Source organism: Callithrix jacchus, chromosome 13 (genome assembly GCF_049354715.1).
Source record: "Callithrix jacchus isolate 240 chromosome 13, calJac240_pri, whole genome shotgun sequence".
Classification (NCBI taxonomy): Eukaryota; Metazoa; Chordata; class Mammalia; order Primates; family Cebidae; genus Callithrix; species Callithrix jacchus.
In genome coordinates this window covers 91,713,058-91,735,672 of record NC_133514.1, presented here as the reverse complement: position 1 = coordinate 91,735,672, position 22,615 = coordinate 91,713,058, and the positions used below count along the sequence as shown (strand labels likewise).

At 52.1% G+C, this 22,615-nt stretch overlaps 1 protein-coding gene across 33 annotated transcripts in view; it reads right to left on the bottom strand.

Annotated features, from left to right (window-relative positions):
• Positions 1-22,615, bottom strand: part of CTIF (cap binding complex dependent translation initiation factor) — a 322,513-nt gene that overhangs the window by 231,657 nt on the left and 68,241 nt on the right. For 21 of the 33 annotated variants that reach the window (XM_078348099.1, XM_078348112.1, XM_035271006.3 and 18 more), the window contains one exon: positions 9,137-9,344. In XM_078348099.1, coding sequence (XP_078204225.1) covers positions 9,137-9,316 — 180 coding nt within the window. In that variant the 5' untranslated portion in view covers positions 9,317-9,344. Of the gene's footprint in view, positions 1-9,136; positions 9,345-13,780; positions 13,904-22,615 lie in introns of those variants that run through there. The other 12 variants (XM_078348094.1, XM_078348100.1, XM_078348095.1 and 9 more) reach the window with 4 other exon arrangements.

Here is a 22,615-nt window from a genome sequence, read left to right as displayed (position 1 = left end):
TTGCCCAGGCTGGCCTTGAACTCCTGGGTTCAAGCAATCCATCCGTCTCAGACCTCCAAAGTTCTGGGATTACAGGCGGGAGCCACTGTGCCCAAATCCTCACTCCCAAATGAGCCTCCCCCACTCACTTCCTGCCTCACCCAGTCATGCATCACCTTCTAACATCCCATTTCCTCTCTCTCTATTGTCTGTCTTTCCCTGTGACAAAGAGGGGAAAGAGAAAATGAGACAGAGATCATGGTTGTTCTGTTCTTGACTTTGCCCCTGAGCCTACAACAGAGCCTCAGTGAATAAATGTTAGCTTTCATTCTATTATATTTTACTACCTAGCAGAAAAAAAGCAAATTTAAATAATTACACTTTATGCTAAAAACTACCACCAATGTCTAGGAGATCATTAAAACTTACAGATCATGAAACTTACATGTACGCTAGAAGTACAACTTTATAAACGATGTTTAAAAGTGATGTGCAAAAATTATATCAGTTGCCATAAAATGATGGGTTTTTTTTCCTGTTTTTCATTTGTCTCTGTTTTTCCAATTGTTACTTTAATAAAATAAAATTTTATCCTAGTAAAAATAATTGGTGGCTGGGTGTGGTGGCTCATGCCTGTAATCCCAACACTTTGGGAGGCCGAGGCTGGTGGATCATGAGATCAGGTGTTTGAAACCAGCCTAGTCAACATAGTGAAACCCCTTCTCTACTAAAACTACAAAAAATTAGCTGGGCGTGGTGGTACACACCTGTAATCCCAGCTACCTGGGAGGCTGAGGCAGGAGCACTGCTTGAACCTGGGAGGCAGAGGCTGCAGTGAGTCAAGATTGTGCCACTGCATTCCAGCCCAGGTGACAGTGAGAGACTCCATTTCAAAAAAAAAAAAAAAAGACTGGTAATCACATTAAAAAGTACTCAATTTCATTAGCAATAAAGACAATGTGGCTGGGCCTGGTGGCTCAATTCTATAATCCTAACAATTTGGAAGCCCAAGGCAGGTGCATAACCTGAGGCCAGGAGTTCAAGACCAGCCTGATCAATATGCCAAAACCCTGTCTCTATCAAAAATGCAAAACTTAGCCAGGCACAATGGGGTGCGCCTATAGTCCCAGCTACTCGGGAGGCTGAGATAGGAGAGTTGCTTGAACCCAGAGGGCGAGGTTGCAGTGACCTGAGATCGTGTGCCACTAACCTCCAGCCTGGGCAACAGAGTGAGACCCCATTCCAAAAAACAAAAAAAAGAAAAAGAAAAAAAGGAAAGACAATGTGAATTAAGATGACAAGATGTCCCAATACACTGGTGGCAGTGTGAATAATGGAAGATCTTTGGAGAGCAATTTAACAACAGCTATTAAAATTAATTTTACTTCTCCGCAGCTAACTAAAGAAACACTGTTATTTGTGCAGAAAGAGGCATGTTCAACAGTCTGGGCTGAAGTATCATGTATTTCCAGGGGAACATTTAGAAGTAACCCGAGTGCCCACCATTAAGCAAATGGTTAAATAAATCCATGCTATGGACAACTGTGCAGCCACTAAACAGGACACAGCAGATGTGCAAGCCTAGAAAAATCTCCGGGGCATGTGGTTAGGCTAACAGTGCAAGCTATTGAACAATATATCCACTGGCTATGATATATGATTTGACAATATTTCTTCAAGTCATACATATGTCAGGAAAGGCATTAAAAAAGGTGAGGAAAGGCTGGGGTTGTGACTCATGCCTGTGATCCCAGCACTTTGGGAGGACGAGGCAGGTGGATCATGAGGTCAGGAGTTCAAGAACAGCCTGGCCAATATGGTGAAAGCCCATCTGTACTAAAAATACAAAGATTAGCTGGGCGTGGTGGTATGTGCCTGTAGTTCCAGCTACTTGGGAGGCTGAGGTGGAAGAATCACTTGAACCTAGGAGGTGGAGGTTGCAGTGAGCCGAGATCGTGCCACTGCACTCCAGCTTAGGCGACAGAGCCAGACTCCATCTCTCAAAATAAAAAAAAAAAACAGTGAGGAAATTAACTCATCTGTCTGAAGGGATGTAGGGAGGTAAGGGAGCAGAATGAGGTGGTAGCACAGAAGATTTTATTGTTAATATTTGAATTCTTATGTACCATGATAATGTATGCATAAAGACTTGTATAATTTAGAATAATTTTAGTCAGGAAGATTTAATTATCAATATTTGAATTCTTGTGCACCACGGGAATGTATGCATAAAATACTTGTATAATTTAAAATAAATGTTTTAAATAAGGGGAAAATATATAATGAATTCCCCCTGCTGAACCACCCTGCAGTCCTCCTATAAACTCACTTCCTCTGTTAAGCCTTTCAAGGGCAGTCCACCATTGAGTGCTTCCTCCTGTGAGCAAAGACATCAGGGAAAATGGATTTAAGGGCAGAAGGAAATGAAGAGATGGGACTAAGAAAAGGGTGAGGGAACAGTGAACAGGGAAGGCAGAATGAAAGGAGAAACGTAAAGGGAAAGAGGAGGAACATGTTAGGAAAAGTCACGGAGCCCATCTGAACACGCTCACGCTACCCTGCTCACTGCCACCACAGAGCCCATCTGAACACGCTCACCCTACCCTGTTCACTGCCACCACGGAGCCCATCTGAACACACTTACCCTACCCTGTTCACTGCCACCACAGAGCCCATCTGAACACGCTCACCCTACCCTGTTCACTGCCACCACAGAGCCCATCTGAACACACTCACCCTACCCTGCTCACTGCCACCACAGAGCCCATCTGAACACACTCACCCTACCCTGCTCACTGCCACCACGGAGCCCATCTGAACACACTCACCCTACCCTGCTCACTGCCACCACGGAGCCCATATGAACACGCTCACCCTACCCTGCTCACTGCCACCACGGAGCCCATCTGAACACGCTCACTCTACCCTGTTCACTGCCACCACGGAGCCCATCTGAACACGCTCACTCTACCCTGTTCACTGCCACCACGGAGCCCATCTGAACACGCTCACCCTACCCTGCTCACTGCCACCACGGAGCCCATCTGAACACGCTCACTCTACCCTGCTCACTGCCACCACGGAGCCCATCTGAACACGCTCACCCTACCCTGTTCACTGCCACCACGGAGCCCATATGAACACGCTCACCCTACCCTGTTCACTGCCACCACGGAGCCCATATGAACACGCTCACCCTACCCTGCTTACTGCCACCACGGAGCCCATATGAACACGCTCACCCTACCCTGCTTACTGCCACCACGGAGCCCATATGAACATGCTCACCCTACTCTGCTCACTGCCACCACAGAGCCCATCTGAACACGCTCACCCTACCCTGTTCATTGCCACCACGGAGCCCATCTGAACACTCTCACCCTACCCTGTTCACTGCCACCACAGAGCCCATCTGAACACTCTCACCCTACCCTGTTCACTGCCACCACAGAGCCCATCTGAACACTCTCACCCTACCCTGTTCATTGCCACTGCTGCACCCCTTTGCAATCACTGCATTTCAGATGAAACCCAGGACTTCCAAGTGCCTGACAGCATCAAAATAGGGCTGTAGGAAGGGATCTTCACCCTCACCAGCTCTTAATTTGACCTCTTAACAAGAATTCACTGGACACCATGCTGTCATTAAACGTATCTGCTCTTCACAGGGTCCCTACATGGTATCTTTCCAAGAGACTGGAGCAGGGGCAGCAGGCCAGGGACGGGGAGAAAGGAGATAGCCCTGCTCCCACTGTGGCAAGCAGAGTCACCCACAGGCTTATGAACATGCCAGGCTCCAGGCCCTTCACTTTTACCTGCATCTCTAGCCGTGGGGTCTGTTTGTCAGTATTTCTCATAACTCCCTAAGTGAGTTCATGCTTGGCCAGAGCTGCATGCTGCTTCCAAGCTTTCTAGTGATCCACTGGATCATCCACAAACATCACATGTGCAGAAATTTTCCCCACTTACAACATCCTAACCTCTTCGTCAAAAGGTTAGTGATGAGATTTGGAGTCCTAATTTTGTTTCTACAGGAAAGAAATCTATATTAACCACCCAACACCCAATCAGTCAAGGCCTGTATGGAGCAGGAAACCAGAAGTAGGTGGGGTGGGATGAGGCTCAGCCACCACCCAGCAGTGTGGTTTGGCTATGCTCCATCTCTCTGACTCAGTTTCCCTCCTTCAGAATAGGGCTAAAATCCCTCCCCCTCCCAAGGATAGAGCGAGAATTTTCCAGCCGTGACTGTGGGGACTTTGAATCTACTGGACAACAAGTGCTCCTGAAACATGGGGGAGGGCTACGATGTAAAATGAGGGAGGGGTGTAATGTTAACCATGGGGGAGGAGTGTGATGTTAAACACGGGGGAGGGGTATAATGTTAACCGTGGGGGAGGGGTGTGGTGTTAAACGCGGGGGAGGAGTGTGATGTTAAACACGGGGGAGGGGTATAATGTTAACCGTGGGGGAGGGGTGTGGTGTTAAACGCGGGGGAGGAGTGTGATGTTAAACACGGGGGAGGGGTATAATGTTAACCGTGGGGGAGGGGTGTGGTGTTAAACACGGGGGAGGGGTGTGATGTTGAACATGAGGGAGGGGTATAATGTTAACCATGGGGGAGGGGTGTAATATTGAACATGGGGGAGGGGTGTAATGTTAACCATGGGGAAGGGTGTGATGTTGAACATGAGGGAGGGGTATAATGTTAACCATGGGGGAGGGGTGTAATATTGAACATGGGGGAGGGGTGTAATGTTAACCATGGGGGAAGGGTGTGATGTTGAACATGAGGGAGGGGTGTGATGTTACACATGGGGGAGGGGTGTAGTGTTGAACATGGGGGACGGGGGTTATGTTGAACATGGGGGAGGGGTGTGATGTTGAACATGGGGGAGGGGTGTGGTGTTAAATATGGGGGAGGGGTGTGGTGTTAAATATGGCATCCAGAAAATGTTGATAAACTTAAAACACACATTCTGTTGGTTATTCATCTAAGGGACAGGAAGACTGATCTATCTATCTACCTGTCTCATCCATCTATGATCTATGTATCATCCGTCTGTCTATCCATCTGTCCATCCAACCCTCCATCCATCCTTCTTTTCTTTCCAGTTGTTCCTGGGGAAGGATGAGAGGAACACAAGTGTACAAACATAATGAGATATTTCCTCCCTGAGTGTCAACTGGCATTTCTCAGATCCTAACAAATAACGTCACCAGCTGAAGAGCAACATTCTTCTCCACTCGCTCAGGTTTTCTCAAGGTTTCCAAGATTCTTAACAAATTTCCTCCCCAGAAACATCCAAACACCACACAGACAGACGGGAACATTCCCTGAATGTTTTTTTTTTTTTGGGGGGGGTTTTTTTTTTTTTGGCTTACATTTAAAGTAGTCATTAGATTAAAAAAAAAAAGCCAAAGTGCTTTAGCAGAAATATTTCTCTGCATTAATATATATTTTTAAAGCCATCTTATTAGACACAGCTAGCCCCAGCCTTCCTGAGAGCTGCCCCAGCCATCCCTCCTCCAGAGTCAGTACCCCAGGTGTGTGTGTGACTGTGGGGAGCAGGGAGGCAGGGGCGAGATGGGGGCAAGATGGAAATGTCCTCCCCTCCGGCAGTTGGCAGGCAGGCAGGCAGATCCCAGAATCCTGCCAGCTGTCTGCATTCTTCGAGGGAACTCCAGAGCATGAAGTAAGTTTAGGGAATGCAACCAAATGTCACACCACACATGTGTTCTCCACACCACACCTCACAACAGACATCGGTCTGCAAGCTCCTCCACAGCCTTGCCTTGCCCGCCACCCAGATGTGGGCATCCAAGTGTAAGTGAGGCCCCACTGATCCAGGAGCTGGAGCCAGAAGCACAGTGCCCAGACTGAAAGCACTGGGAGGGCCCCTCATTCCAAAACTATGTCCCTGCTGGCTGCTCTGGGTGTAGAAATTCTACCCTCAGCCACGCATTCCTCTGGGATGAAGCTTCAAGGCTTCCTTGGCTCCTCCGGGTAGAGCATATTTCAGCTGGAGGAACCTTTGGAGGATGCCTGCTGCAGGCTGGATGCCACACAGTTGAAGAGGCAGGCAGCCCACACCAGAGGGTACCATGCCAGCCCATGTGCCCATCCTCAGGCCCTGCTCCTGGGGAAGTCCGCTCTAGGGGCTTCCAGGGAACTGCAAGAGTGGGTTCACTTAGTTCTTGCCCTGGACAATCTAAAGAGGTTAATTTCCCTTCTAATTTTCCAACCTATCCTAATCATCCTCCTCCTTCCACTCCAGATCACAGTACTGTTAACTGTGCAATAAGCGTAGTTTATACCAAAAAAAGAGGTTATGCAAATAAGCTAATGCACCACCAGACAAGACCCGCCTTGTAGTCAGCTGTAGACCTCCAGGGCATCCAGCTGCCACCTGCTCCCACACTCCTCCAGCATCTTCCCCTGCATCACAGCCACCCTCTCCTGCATCCTTTTGTCCTTTCTTGGTGATTTCAAGATCCATGAAGATGGCATCTGAGCTTCATGACCCACCCTCCTCCTGGCCTCTCCCTCTCCCCCACACACTCCCTTGCTCACACCCAGCCCTCTCCTGACCCATGACTGCATTCCTCCACCTCTGATTTCAAACACCCGACTCCAGCACACACACCACACCCCACCACCTTTCTACCTCAGTATCTCTACCACCAGGATTACAATTCTTTGGGTGGCCTCCAATCCACTGACCCTACTGCCTGTCAGCCTCCACCACCACCTCGGGTGCCCACTCCCATCCTGGCCTGGCTCAGCATCCAGGTGACTCATCATTGCCACTCCAGTGTCTCCCTCATCCCTCTCTCCTCCACTGTACTCCCTGGAGAAACCTCCATCCTGGTTAAAGTCATCTTTGTAACTGTCTCTGCACCTTCGTGGATGCAAGTAGCTGGAGGAAACGCACAGCTGTGCTGCAGGGGTCATTTTAGATGCACGGCCGCACACCTGCAACTCCCTCCTCTTAATTGTGGATGAGCCGCTTAGGGCTGAGGATAGGCCAGGGCTCCAACAACCCCTGACTTATCCCTGGATCAAACACACATGTCAGTGCTCCTATTTTGACCTCATTTCCTCCAATACCACTACATGTCTCTCCCCTTTACAGTTGAACTCCTCAAAAGAGCTGTGCTATCCTCCTAGTCCATCCCATCCCAGGCCATCTCCTTCTGTTCCTTGAGTTGGACACAGGCAGGCATCTGCCTTCACCACTCAGCGGAAACTCCCGGTCATGGCCTCCTTGCTCAGCCAGCCATTCTCAGCCCCTTTTACCTGCGTTGGTGGCAGCAGCCACCAAGGCAGTCTCCCCACCCTACTCCCTCGACGCCCCTCCCAGGCTCTAGCGCTCCCCGCAGTCAGGTTCCCTCCTGCCTCACTGGTCTCTCAGGTCACTATTCCTCACATCCTTTCTTCTTCATGTAGGACCACTTGAGGGCTCAGGCCTTGCACCTCCCGACGACGCGGTCCCCATCATCCCTCTGACTCATCTCTGCAGCTCTCCCTCTCTTGCCTTCCGCTCCAGCACCCTGGCCTCCTGGCTGGACCTGGACTCTTCTTCCAGCCCAGACCTGGCACAGGCTGCTCCCTCCGCCCAGACGCTCCTCTCCAGATATCTGCACTACTCACTCCTCCCTCCCCTCCGTGTCAGCTTCCCTGGCTACACTACTTAAAACTGCAAGCCCCTCTGGCTCCTCCTCACTCTTCGTTCCATCTTCCAGCTTTACTTGTCTCCATCGCAATGATCACCCACCAGCAGAATACACATTCCCTAAGGGCAGGGCTTTTTTGCTCAATCCCAGATATGGCTCCTAGAACAGCACGTGGCACAGAACAGAAGCCTGTTAAACACTCATGGATTGAATAAAAAATTATAGGATGGCATTATTTGTGATTTTAGAGCCCCAAGGACACTAAAGAAAGTTATCACATCTATTTCTTTTTCTCCCTCAGGGCTATTTTCTGTCCTCTGTTTCCCAGTGGGGACAGGGCATGGAATCACTGTGGCTTCAACATTTCCTAGAGTGACTCCTGGTCTGAGTTCCAGGAAAGCCACAGGTTTGTTCTGGTTTCTACAAAGCTAGCGATCCCACCAATAAGTTAGCCAGGTGGTTGGACTCAGCCTTTTTCCAAAGCAGGGTACACCCAGGTAGCTCACCTTCTGATTGTCCCAGGAATCCTAGGCTTGGAGATGGGATAAGATGCACAAGAGGTGGATGCCCAGAACCCTGACTCCAGATGAGAGAGGGGACTCTCCTGTACATCCTTGTGCAGGCAGCACTGATTCTCTGTAGCCTGTATACTTCTTACCGTCTCTAGCCTTCCAGCATTCCCAAGGCAACAGCATAATCCCCATTTACCAGATGAGAAAACTCAGCCCCATGCCCAAGGTCACACTGGCAGCTAGAAGCAAATCTGGAACCAACTCTTGAACAAAAATCTACTTATGGTGCTAGGCAAAGACACATGTGATAGGGTCCCTGTCCTTAATGCATTCATACTCTATTTGGGAGAAACTAAGACTTTCAAATCTCAGCCCACAATCTTTCAGATGAGTTCATCTCCCCTCCAAGGTCAGGGTTGCCACAGACGGAGGCAGGAGGGGCGGGATCAACCCAGGACTCCGACTGGAATGCCGTGCATGTCTAAGTATGTCTGGCATGCAGAGCCCTGGGTGAGAAGCCCACAAGGCTCATTCCTTTGGCTGCCAACAACTGCTTGTATTTGAAATCAGAGAAAATATTCACAAGTGATAGTTATTTGATGGTGTGCATTTCAGGTAAGTGAAACCTCCAGATCTCTTCTAGAACGTAACCATACTGAGGACAGGGAACAGCGTTCCACACATAGTAGGTACTCAAGAGATATGTGTTCAAAGACTGTAGGCCTGGGTGGTCCCCAAAATCCCAATGGAGATGGAGGAGTGGAGATGGGTCAGAGGGGCTGGTTCCACAACTGGGGCACCTCCTTCCTGGATCCCAAAGCCCACCTGCCAGATTCTGGGTGCTCTGCTGAGTGGGACCATTTATGCCCTGGCAGTCTAGCATCAGGCAACTGGATGCTGCCCAGAATTAGGGGCCCCTGCCTCACCCCTCAGAATTTGCCACGCTCCCCTAACCCCGGGCCAGCACTCACCTGGGAGATGTGGGACTGAGTCCTCTCGCTGTCGCCATCGCCCTCCGTCTTGTCGGCCAGCAGCCCCTGTACCTGGTACTCCAGCACGTAGCTGTCGATGAAGCGCTCCAACTCCTCGATCTCCTGGGAGCGGCTGCTCCCTGCCTCCGAGGAGGCCGATGCTGCAGAGGAGTTTTCCATCCCTCCAGCTCAGGGGCCTGGGCCGGGACTGGTGGGAAAGAGGACAGAGGACTCCGTGAGACGCTGCTGGGGGAAAGGACGATGCCCACACCTGGGAAACACCCTCAGCTCCTGGAAACATCTTCCTACCCATCATGGCATTCTGTTCTCCCCACAACCCTGAGAAGTAAGTGCGGGGCTGGCTTGCCCTCAGCATCAAGGATGTGCTGTGTCCCCACTGTGTTCCCACTGTGTGGGGTGGGAGACTGAGGCCCACGGAATGTAGGTCACTTGCCTGATTGGCCAGCACAGGCACTGTGCAGTGTCAGAGTTAGCATCTACTTGGGCCTTAATGCCTGGGAAAAGCCGAAGATGAACTCAGTCTAAAGGCCAAGCCTCACTTCCTGACCCAGATAACAGAATCCACCACAAACCAGGATGAAATAGAACACAGACCTAAGATGGAAGGTGTACAGTGGGGCCAGCCCCAGACACGACCCCTTGAGGGGCTTAGGTCCTCCAAGAAAATGCCTGCTTATAAGGAGACTTTTTCTCCTTGGTCACCAGACTGTCCCCTACATTAGTTGGAGCCTGTGGGCCGTAACTTATAAGCAGGATGCAGCTACTAGAACACACCTATGATGAGTCTGCAGGAACGTGTCTGGTTTTCACTCGCAGAATGAGAAAGACTTGCTGCATTGTCTATGCTGATGTGGCCTCACCACAGACACTGCCTGGCCACCCTCATGGGGGTGTTGCTCACCCCATCCACCCCCTGGCCCTCTCTTGGGGCAGCCTGGCATGGATGACCAGCTGTTGCTGGAACATTGGCTCAGGTCGACCAACAGAACTGCAATCTCTGGAACTGATGTGCTCAACCCAGCCTTGCAGGGGGCCCTGGTCTGCTGGGACCTCCCCCCACTACCCTCTCCCCACTACTTATCCCCTGAAGCTCACACCTGACCCACCTGGGAGTGAGGAAAGCTAGAACCTTCCTCACCTCCAGGCCAGGGGTCCTCCCCTTCCTCTGATGGACTCCAGGCTAGATGAGAGGGGGCTTTAAAGCTTGTCTTATGCCTCGTTTATTATCTCGAGACCTGTGATGCCCATGGAAGATGCTGATCTGCCAGAGGAGACAGAGCCTGCTCATGCTCTTATTATCACAACTAGGAGAACAGCCTTCTACCAAACCACTGCCACACAAAACCACTGCGAGGGCTTGAATCATGCACACAGGGCTCTGAAGCCACAGAGAGCAGCATGAATGCTGCTGCCAATAATAAAGCGAGGTCCTAGCAGGTTTAATGGAGCATTTGAGTTTTGATACCTTGAACCTGAGAACCTTAACCCTGAGAACTTCTTTGGAACACAGTTATTTGCCAGTAATCCAGGGTTTGGTGAGTGTTTTAACTGCAGCGGGTCCAAAGCAGGGCAAGGAATGGTGTGCTGGGTCCCAGAAATGCTGCTGAGACCATGAGTGTTGACTCCCCCACACCCTCACTGGCCTCTCAGAGGGTGAGGGAATGGCAGTGGGGGTGGGGGTAAGAACTGCCCGGGGGAGGGAGAATGGCCCTGCCGCACACACATCTCCCCTGCTTTCCTGGCTTGCTTTTAGGCTTTGGCTGCTGCAAGGGCTCAGCCTCCCTCGGACCCCAGGGCTGCTGCAGGTCCTCAGGGCCTTGCTCTGGGCCCCTAGGCTCAGTGGCCTTGGAGCTATGGGTCTGTCCACCCATCCCAGAGGGGGGAATCAGAGGACTGGAGGTTTCAGTTCAAGGTGGTGCCCTTCTCAGAATGAGGGACCCAGATGTGGAGGCAGGGGTGGGGGTAGGTCTGCAGGGAGTCAGCTGGGATTGGGATATGCATATCTGGTGGCATGGGCCACAGGCAGGGGGATGGGGGGGCTGTCCACTGCCTCTTCCTCCACCTGCCACTCAACCCCTACAGGACCTTACACCCCGCCCTCCCGCACCACCAGCACCTACCTTACCCCTCCTGCTTCGCGGCTGCCCATGCCTAAGTCATGCCCTGCTCTGGCCCCTGGCTACTCTGGTCCTTGTCTTGGGCACATGCCAGGGGTGGTAGACAGTCTTGAGTATCACTCTCTCCTAGTTAATCGCCAGGAGTCTAGGTATTCTTGGGAAGGGATTTTGCAGACACAATTAAATCCCAAATTTGTTGACATTAAGATAGGGAGACTATTCAGGAGGGCCTGACCCAAGCACATGAGCCCATTAAATCTGGGACTAGAGCTCAGAGACAGCAGAAGAAGCCAGAGATCCAAAGCCTGAGAAAGACTCAATGAATGCACTGTTGCTAGCTTGAAGGGGGAGGGACACATGGTAAGGCATGTGGGTGGCCTCTAGCAGTTGAGAGCAGTCCCTGGTCAGCAACTGTCAAGGAAGTGGGCACCTCCATCCTAGAAGTGCAAGGAAGTAAATTTACCAGAGAACCAATGAGCTTGGGAGCAGACTTTTCCCCCAGAGCCTCCAGCCAAGAACACTTGGCTGACACCTTGACTTCAGTCTCATGAGATGCTGTGCCAGACTTCTGACTTATAGAACTATGAGATAGTGAATGGTATTGTTTTATGCTGCTATTTGTAGTAATCTTTTAGGAAGCAATAGAAAATGAACACAGGATGCTCTTTCCTGCCTCTGTGCTTTTGCTCACACCAAACCCGCCGCCTGGAAGCACTTTCTCCTGTCCTCCTCCTGCTAAATCCAGAGGTCCTTATATGTGCAGAATGCCAGAGCAGTACCTTGGTCTCATGGCTGGCTACTAAGCAAAAGATTCACCCAGGCTTGGCTATGGGTGTGAATACTGCAATTTCTGCTAACAGTAGGAATGATGAGTGTCTGCTGTACCCTTATCATGTCCCAGACACGTCAGCACTTGATCTGCCTCCACTCACTTCATCTTTGCAGCAACCCTATGAAATTGGCACAATTATGCTACTTAGAAGAGAAAACGGAGGTTCAGAGAGATTAAGTAACCTGGCCAAGTTCACACAGGAGAGCGCCAAGTCTGCATGACTATGCCTACACACCACTGCCTTTTCTCCATCCTGCCTCCTGGTAGCCTGCTTAGGCCCTCAGGCCACCTCCAGTTCCCCAATTCCATACTGACTCTGCAGTGAGCGGTGAATTCTTCAACTGCTGCGCATGTGCTTAGTCCCCAGCTGGGCACAGATTCTGGAGAGCTGGCCCCACGCAGGCTCCGTGCCTGGCCCTGGGCAGCTGACCTCTGCTGGATGGGAATAACACGGCTGATGTCCAGAGACGGCTGAAAAGGAGCCGCAGGTAGGAGACAAGGCCACGCCCATTATTCTTCGAAGACTTCAGATCTTATCAAGGGCATCCTGGCACACCTAACAGGTGCAGTCTGAGAACTGGGTTTTGCAGGAACTCTACACGGAGCCACTTCCAGGAGGATCAGTGCCGGGCTCTGGCCAGCTCTGTGGGGCTCTCCTAGACATGGCCGAGTGTCTCAGGGCTGTGCCAGCATCCCACGAGGGAACTTGGGCACAGTCATCACCCTAAACCCATAATAGTTGCTGAGAAAGGGGACAGGATTGAGACCCATCCCAAACCTGCAGGCTTTTGGCGCCTAGAGGAAGGAAGAGGACTCGCTCTGTGGGTGCCTCTGTGTCCTCACACCTTCTCTGCAGTCCCTCTTACTCCAGTGTTTGCTGCCCAGCCAGACTGGCACAGGGTATCCCAGCTGCATTTAACCTCAGCTGCCCTGAGGGCCTCCTGCCCAGGGCTCCTTGGTAGTCATGAGACACCTGCAGGAAGCCCCCGGCCGCTGGCACCTGCAACCTGGAAGTATGAGGAGCTAGCACCCCATGAGGCTGCCCTCAGTGGTACAAATACTCCCCTTTTGTGTCTCAGACAATTCCAGACACACTTCACATGATCCCTCCACAGCTCCAAGTGGGGTGAGCCTTAGCTGCCCACAGTGGTGGCCACACCTCTACCCCCACCCCTGACTTGCTGGTCCTCCCCTCCTTTTCACTCTCTCCCAGGGATTTCAGCTCCTCCAGGAACTCTTGTTTTCCAGGGAGAATACATCACTTCCATGTTCCACAATGAGTCCCAGCAAGGGGGCAGGGAAGCCCCTGCTTCAGAAAAGCAAGGATCATGCAAAGCAGAAAAGCCCTGAGCTTCACCTCAGTCACAGGAGAAGAAGAAGGAGCAGAGAGAGGGAGAGAGTGCTGCCCTCCTCTGCCCATTCACCTCCACAGCTCACAGCCTGGAAGTTCAGCCAGGTACTAAGGCCCTGAATTTTTTTTATTATGGTCAAATATACATAACATAAAACAGCATTCAGCTGGATGTGGTGGCTTGTGCCTGTAATCCCAGTGCTTTGGGAGGCTAAGGAGGGAGGGTCACCGGAAGCCAGGAATTTGAGAACACCCTAGGTAACATAGCAAGACCCCATCTTTCCAAAAAAAATTTTTTAAATGAGCTGAGCATAGTTACACACACCTGTAGTCCCAGCTACTCAGGAGGCTGAGGTGGGAGGCTGCTTGAGCCCAGGAGATTGAGGCTACAGTGAGCTATGATTGTGTTGCTGCACTCCAGACTGGGCAACAGAGTGAGTTTCTGTCTGAAAGCAAAGCAAACAAATAAAACACTTGAAAACAAAACAATAAAAACCTTCTAATCGTAATCATTTTTGAGTACAAAATTCAGCAGCTTTACATACATCCACAGTGCTGTGAACCATCATCACTATCTATTTCCAGAAGGTTTTTATCAACCCAAGCAGCAACCCTGTGCCCAGTCAACAATTAACTCCTCCTCCTCCTCCTCTCCCTAACCTCTAGTAACCACTGTCCTACCTTTCTCTATGAATTTGCCTATTCTGGGTACCTCCTATAAGAGGAATCATGGCGTATCTGTCCTTTTATGACTGACTCATTTCACTTCACATAATGCTTTCAAGGTTTATCTGCATTGTAACATGTACCAGAACTTTATGCCCTTTGTGGCTGAACGAGACATCATATCACAATAGGACACTGTATGTGTAGACCGCATTTTCTTTATCCAGTCATCCGTCCATGGACATTTGGGTTGTTTGTAACTTTTGCTAATGTGAATAACGCTGCTTTGAACATGAGGGTAGGAGGATCTGTCTGAGTCCCTGTTTATTCTTCGGGGTATCCACCTAGTAAAGTTCCAACACACTGGTAAGGCAAGAAGAGCATGGAGAAACAGGGCCGAGCTTTCTCTGGCTGGTAGAGACACAGGGCAAGGGACGTCTCCTCCAAGCTTGATTTGCTGCCTCTGTGCCCGAGCTTCTGGGGTTTCCACCCGGTTCAGTTTCTTATTGCCAGTAGGATCCAGATGGGAAATCCCCGAACAGCTGGGCTGCTGGCGAAGCTGAGAGAGCCAGCCAGGAATTTATGTTTTAATGATCAGTGAAAGTGAAAAAAGAGGATGGAACAAGAGGAAGAAGGAAAAGGAAGGGAGGGAAGGTAGAAGAACACAAGAGACACGCCTGACTGCAGCCATCTAGGACACAGAGCCGCGCCTAGCTCGGGAACACTCGGTGATCCTCTCTCCTCTCCGGGCTCTGCCCGGATTCCCTGCCGGGTGATGGACGAGGAGGAACTAAAAGGCAAACAGCAGGCGTAGGAAAAATGCTGAGGCCGCACTGTGCGGTAAAGGGCACCACAGGGGCGGGCGTCCCTGCGCCTGCAGCTGGAGGTGAGGGCCAGTGTGGGCACAGCTTTCGGGAGGGCACAGAGTGCCCCAGCGGCAGCGGGACCAGCCCCGGAGCTCCTTCGCCTGCGCTTCCCAGACAGGACCGAGAGCCAGGGCTGCCGAGCTTGGCCACAGCTGTGTGTGTCCCGGGGAGAGGACGCACACAGGCTCTCCTCCTGGGGCTGCATCCCTATGAAAGGCCCTAGTCCCCGCCTAGGCCACCAGCCCGGGGATTCCCCACCTCCTGCTGCAGCCAATCACAGTCTGTGCTTGTCGCCACGGCCCAGTAAGCCTGGCGACTTTTAAGGACAAAAATGAAAATCACCCATATTCTTTGACAAAAAAGTGCCATCTCCACACTGGTGTTCCCTCCCCACCCTAGACCCAAACAAACTCCCTTTCCCTCCTCCCCCCTCCCGCCCTCCCACTCCTCCCAACCCTTGCTGCTCTCAGCCCAGCACTCTGTAGCTTCCTGAGGACGCCAGTGCTCTGGAACGGGTTTCTGTGAACAGCGCGGGGCAGCTGTGACGGTCTGGTCCCAGTCTCTCCCTCTACCCCCGGCCCTGTCTGACTTTGACCTTTAGAGGACAGGGGTCTGGAGGAGAAGGTAAGACCGACACTGGGAGTACCCACAGGCCAGAGACCGTCAGTGCAGCCGTCCCAGCCTCTCAGTATCCTTTCTGCCCACCCAGCCACAAATGGCATTAGGAGCTATCAATTTAGCCAATCCTTTTAAGAACAGCCAAGCATGAGGGCATTACCTCCTCCTCCAATCCTCAGGGATGAGTTCAGTGACCTGCAAACTAGATGGGGTGCATCTGCTTTAAGGCCTACCAGCACTTCTCAGGGAACCCATCATTCGAGGCCCACACCAAGGCAGCACTGTACCCCGCACTTCATTGGGCTCTTTCCTCTCCATTCCCAGCACCCAGCTCGCTCCAGCAGCACACCCTTCTGACACTCCACTGGGGAAGCCCAGGAAGACCCCAGAAGGGTGTGCAGCCTGGGCCCTCTGTGCTCTTCTGAAAGCTGTGCCCACACCGGTCCTCCCCTGCAGCTGCAAGGTGCAGCTTCCTGGCTCATTTTTGGCTTTTTGCTGCTGCAAAAAGTCCAGCCTCCCATGGATCCCAGGCCCGCTGCAGGGGATCCACGTGGTGCTGCAGGGGGCTTTCTTGGTGATTGTAAAACCATTAGCCTTGGGGCCCAAGGGTCTGCCCACTCATCCCACCAGGACAGCAAGTCTGCACTGGGGGTGGCCTCAGAGCTGTGGGGGGGGGGGGCATTGGGGCCCAGCATGTTGTCCCTGCTCTCTTGGTGCTAAATCCACTCATCACATCTGCTGGCATCTTCACCCCACCTTCCGCGTGGCCGCCTCCTATGTCACCTGGTGCCGCACAGCACGGTGCTCCTGTGTCCTCTCCAATAATGAGCTCCTGGTGACCATTATCAGCAGAGCTGACTGCTGTCTTTCAGGCTGTGATCCCTTCCAGCCCCTCTCTCCTTCCCAGCCCCACACAGTGGTAGCGACACCTTCACCCAGAGTGCACAATCGGGACTAGAATTCTCCTTTGTAGGCAGTCAGGCGGACCGCAGCGCAGGGCCAGTCCAGAGGCCACACTGCCTGCTGGAGTGGGGAGGAGAGAGGCCGAGCTGCCCAGGACAGATGGAGGATACCCATGGCTCTTGCCACGAAGCCATGGGATCCTGCTCACTGCCAACCTACCCCTCCCAGTCTGGCCCACACTTCACATTCTGCGTAGACAGGGCTCCAGTGAGAATATCACTTCCCCAACAATCTGCTGCCCTCAAGCTCTGGCCTGATAATTCAGCCATGTTGGTGTTTGCCAAAGAAAAGCGGGAGGAAGCAGAGGCCTCCATGTATAGGAGCCCCAGGTCCCCAACCCCTGGGAAGTGGGAAAGTTCAGAAATGCATGAAGTCAAAGGCAGGTGACCTTGGAAACTGGCAACATTTTCTGTCTCAGGAGTTAAGGACATCCAATGTCCTCTAAATGCCTGACCCCCTATCACCCCACCAAATTAACCCTTTTGTCACTGAAACATCTGACAGGGTGTTAGCTAGCACGGTGCTTCTCAAAGTACAGGTCTCAGCAATTTAGTGGGCTGCCAAACAAATTTCCTGGGTCATGATCTCAGCATTAAAAACATGTATGACTAAATTGAAAATATCAGCATGTAACACACATTGTAACTATCATTTTGTGGGACTTTTGTTTCACTTACCCATGAAAAACGTATGGGCCACATAGAAGTGGCCGGAGCCATGCTTCCCAAACTTCAGTGATTACGTGAATCACAGGGCATCTTGTTACAACGCAGATTCTGGTTCGAGGATGGGAGTTGGGGCCTGAGACTCAGCATTCCTAACAAGCTCCCAGGTGGGGCTGCTGCTGCCAGTCAGAGAACTACACTCGCATAGCCAAGATCTAGAACACCTTGCATATCTCCTCTATCCATTGCTCAGACACACTTGCTCTGGCCACAGGGCTAGAAATGGGTCGAGTCCCCAGGCTGACCTTCTGCCAGTCAGTCAGCTCCCTGGTAGAGGGGTAGCTCCTTCTATGGCCCACCCTGGGCCCAGGGCAGAGCTCAGAATCAGGCACGACCTCCACAGGCCGAGTTATTATGCTTGGTGGACACTGAGGCCACCACCTCCAGCCTGCATGCTCAGAGCCAGGCGCGTGACAGCATCTGCTTACAGGCCTGCCACGCCCAGCATGAAGCTCAGCACATCCACCAGGTCTGAACAAGTTGGAGGTGGCTCCTGATATCTGGGCTGCCTGACCTGAATAGCCCTTCAGCTGCTGCCATGCAGATGAGGACAATGGGGCCTTGGGGACTGAGGGGGCAATGACGTACTGGGAGCCACCCAGGTGCCTATGAATAGAGCCAGGCTGCAATGCAGGACCCAAGCCCCTGGGTCCCTGAACAGCCTGCCTTCTCCGGAGACCCCTGCTGAGTCACCTCCCTTCCCCTGGTGACTGCCAACCTCTGTGGACCCCAAGTGTAGTCCTGGGTTACAATCATCAACATGGCAGATATTCCTAAGTAACAGATGATACCTGAATCATCCCATTGTCCTCACACCTTCCTGAGCCCCAACCCTGTGCAGAGCCCTGGATCAAGCCCTGTGGTCCCTTCAGAACTTCACAGAAACAGCTGGGGCTTGTCCCTTACTCCTCTGTCCCCAAGAGCAGCTTCTGCAAGTCACTGAGGAGCTGGACCAGTTTTCATGGGGCGAGCAGAGCATGGTTGGCCAGAAGGTAAAGGAGACACTATGAATTCTTTCCTGCTCAGCAGGCCTGCAGGGCTGGCACCTGCCATGGGGGCTGAGACTGGAGGCCTTGGGGAGGGAGGAAGGGAGAGCAGCCCGAGAGGGTGAGAAGGGCATGGGCCTCAGTCCTTCAGTGCCTCATTCAGTGCCGATGAGCACTTCCTCTTGGAGGAAGAACACTGAAACAGCAGCCCACCTGGGCAGGTAGGCCCAGCCCAGCAGGGAGGAGGACATCCAGGTGGGCTCTGTGAGGTACAGCTCCTGCTTTATCCCTGGATGCCCATTTCCAGGTCTTCCCCCAAGGCCCACAGAACCCCCACTGGCCTCTGGCACTGACCACCCACCTGCTCCCTTGGCACCAAACCCAGGCTGCCTGGTGATACCTTCCCCTCCTCCTCTGTGCTGGTACCCAGCTCTTGCCCTGCTCTTGAAATTTTTAATGGTTTTTTATAAATCTGGTATTGATAAGACTGCACGATCCTTGAGGGCCCTGCTCCTTATACCTGTTTCCACTGCAAGCCTGTGGCTCCCCCAACCCTCCCACACCCTCCCTAGCACTGCCCATCCCTGAGAGCAGGCCTCCTCAGCTCTTCACCCACTGCCACCGGCCTGGCTCTCCTCCAGCCCCGCTCCCAGCTCCTAGAATGTTAAAGTCAATGGATGCTGAGGGTTGATTTGCTCCAGCCCCACCCACCCCACGGTCACCCAGTCCCAGAACCAGAACTCCAACCTCTTCCCACAACATTCAGCCTCCTCGAGGCAACTCATCCCAACTAAGACATACTGAGCACCTGCTGTATACCACATACTGAGCACCTGCTGTATACCACACCCTAGAGGTCCCAGGGACAGGGATGTTGCGGCGGAAACAAACCAAAGCTGTGCAGGGCCACCAAACAGACAGCCACATCCCTGGCTGAGTCACGTGGTCTCCTCACTGTCCCCACTAGTAAAACAAGTTGACATCATGCTTATGGGTCCTGAGTCTGGGTTCCAGTGCCAGCTAAATCACCTTTTAGCTGCATGGTGTTGGGTGAACTCTGGGGCTGCTTCCTCATGTTTAAAGTAGCCTGATGATGAAAGTGCCACCTCCTGAGGTGCTGTGAGAATCATGTGAGAGAATAAACGAAGTGCTCATCACAGCCAAGCATATATGAAGCACTCAATGATCAGTTGCAATTATCACTCAACTTCACAACTGCTATAACCCACTCTGTCTTCTGCATTGTCTTCCACCTCTGCCTCTCCAAATCTCCCCCTTTCCCTCAAGGCCCACCTCCAGGCATACCTCCTCCATGAAGCCCTCCTTGACTACTCTGGCTATCAGCGGCTACTGCTGTCTCCAAACCCCAGTTCTCTGCAGACCTCACCATTCCCTAATGGCTCCCACTCTGAACACACTGAGCCCTGCTTGGGCCTCAGTCTGGCCCTCTCCTGTATTCCCATCCCTGGGTTGACCTGTTTTGCCAACCTGCAGGAACTCACAGAGATCCATTCTCTCTTTTATGGACTATAAAGGTAGATGGGTGGGCCCAGCACCAGCTGTCAAAAGCTTCTGGGTTTATCGGCCAAGAGTGAAAAGTAACTTGGAGCATGCTGGGAAGGGAGAGCATCTGCTCTGAGCCCAGTGATGCATCCACAAGCACCTTGGGTTAAGGCCAGAAAGGGTGTCCCAGCATGGTGGCAGCTGTGCTCCAGGCCTGCCTTCTCAGGCAATGCTGTCTCTCTGGCATCTCTCTTGGGGTAACCAGGGTCCCCAGTCAGCTTTCTCCATCTTGGCAGCAGCTTCCTAACTAGAGCCCAGCTGCAGCAGAAACAGTACCCAGCTGTTTGCAGAGCTTGGTGGGGGTGTCAGCAGCCCAGAACAGCCTCTGACACCCCAGGACTCAGCAGGCTGTGGTCCTGCAGGCCTGTCCAGGTGGTCTTTGGCAGAACTGGCTCGTGTTCGAGAACAGCATGTCTTTCTTGACGACAGCTCAGGCCTACCTCTTAGATGCCACCTTGACTGGCCCAGCTCACGGGGACTCCTCAGAACACTCATACCAGCCACTCACTGGGCCCTTGGGCCTCTCTGCCTGCCCCGTCCCCTACCACTTTGGAAAACTGCCTTGCCCTGCAAGAAGCACAGTCACAAAGCAAAGATTGCTACCGCCTGTGCGGGGGCCACGTCTGGACCATGGTGTGTTCTGGTTAGTCAGCTAGGTATTTTTAAAATAAAATATTTGAGCCAACATTTATAAACCAAATCTTTCATGTACAAATCCACATTTCTGACTTTTCTTGAAAAAAACTGGATGATCAGGCAACACTGGCCCACCCTCCCACACTGTAACCATCAACTAGAGCTAAGACATGCTGACCCCTGCAGACCAGGCACACAACCCCAGTTCTCCACAGACCCCCACACTCCCTAGTGCCTCTCCACTTCCCACACCATCACTCGCACCTGGCTCCCTCACTCACACATTACCTACCTCGCCCCTATAAGGCATCTGAGTTTGAGAGCCCTCTGCAAAAGAGCAATTAACTAGAAGTAGTCTATGACTACAAACTTGAGGGGTCCCCTTAAGAACTTAGAAATAAGTCAAGAAGAATTTATGGGAGTTACGCTGTGAAATCAATCCATGATAGTCCAAAACAGAAATAAGCAAGGTCCTTGCAAAGAGAAAGAAAGAAAGGCTCCAAATCAGCAAGACTCAACCATAACCTGGCTGAAGTAGCCACAGCTATTATAGGAAGATGGTGTCACTCAGCAGAAACTGGGCTGTCCTGGAAGCAAAGAAAACACTGACCACAGAAGGCACTGCACACCCAAGCTCCTCCTAGGGATGGGGTGACCCTGCTCAGTGTTTCAAGGGAGGAAAGGACCCAGGGACGTCCCACTGCTCCTGTAATGCCCTGACTGCCCTCCAGCTCAGCTCTGATGCGAACTGAGTGGCTGCCTCCTTCCCCAGCGAAACCACGAGCTCCTAGAGGCTGAGGACCTGTCTGCTCCTTTCCTTGGACCCTGGGAGCCTGAGCTGAGCTCACCATAGACATTCAGTTCCTCCTTGAAAGTTTCATGATGGATTCCCAGAAAGTAGAAAATGGTCAGCAGCAGGTAACAAATGCTCTGCCTGCCTTGGTATTAGCAGACAGACAGTGGCTGGCTGCTGATGGGCAGGTGGGTGGCACATTACAAGGGGGTACAGCACACACAGCTTGGGTACCAGAGGGCAGGTCCCTCTTCTGCCAGGGAGACCTCGTGCATCCCGCACAATGCCTGAAGCATGCTGAACAGCAACTGCAGGAATCTCACACTTGATCCAGCGCCCTGTGGATCAGTGCTTTACAGCTCTCCCTGAATTCTCTGTGAACCACAGGGAGGCAAAGAACTGAGCAGCAAAAGCCCAGGGCCCCTGACTCCTGGAGCAGCCTCCAGGTCCAGAGACAACACAGCATGGCGGCCCTGCCTTTGCCTGGAGGATGTTTGGGAGGGCAACTCCCACTCAAAGGCAGCTGCCCTTTGACCTTTCCTAAAGCAGGAAAGCAAACCATCAATATTGTATTCCCCTCAGATCACTGGTTTCCAAACTGTTTTACTCTAATACCATACTTGTTTTCAAATAAAATGATAAAGGACTCCTTCCAATATATAAAAGATAACAAATACTTGTGTTTATTGAGAATTGAATATATGCCAGCCCCTGTGCTAAATGCTTGTCATATATTAATTTAATCCTCACGACCATCCTATAATGTAGGCATAATTTTTGCCCCCCCCCCCCGTACAAATTAGAAAACTGAAGACAAGAGAGCTTGCTCAAGGTTGCCTGGCTAGGAAGAGGTTGGCTCAGAACTGAAACCTGGACAGAAAGTCTCAAAGACATGCCTACTCTGACCAAGCAGAGCAAGGCGCCCAGAGCTCCACCCTGCAATGTGCCAGCCCTTGCCCAACATCCCCCATAAGCTGCTAGACCCATGGTCACTGCTAAAGTGGGGCTTGGCACCAGCTCCAGATCAAGCCTTTGGGTTCTGTCCAGGGTGCTGGCAGTTATGAACTCTCTAGGGAGTCAGAAATGATTTAGGAAGGCCTAGAGGGTAGCACTGGGCCTCATGGCCCTGGAGTCTGCATAGCTCAGCATTGTCCTTCCTGCCAGTCAGCTCTTAATAACCCTGCAGCTGCAGTTAGGCAGGGCATGCATCACCACCCCCTGTTACAGATGGGGACCCTGGAGCAGTATGCCAGTGGCCCAGGCATCTGACTCCAATCCCAAGCATTTGCCTTGTACTAGCAGTATCTCAGATTCCCACTGCCTTGTGGCATGAGCCAATGAG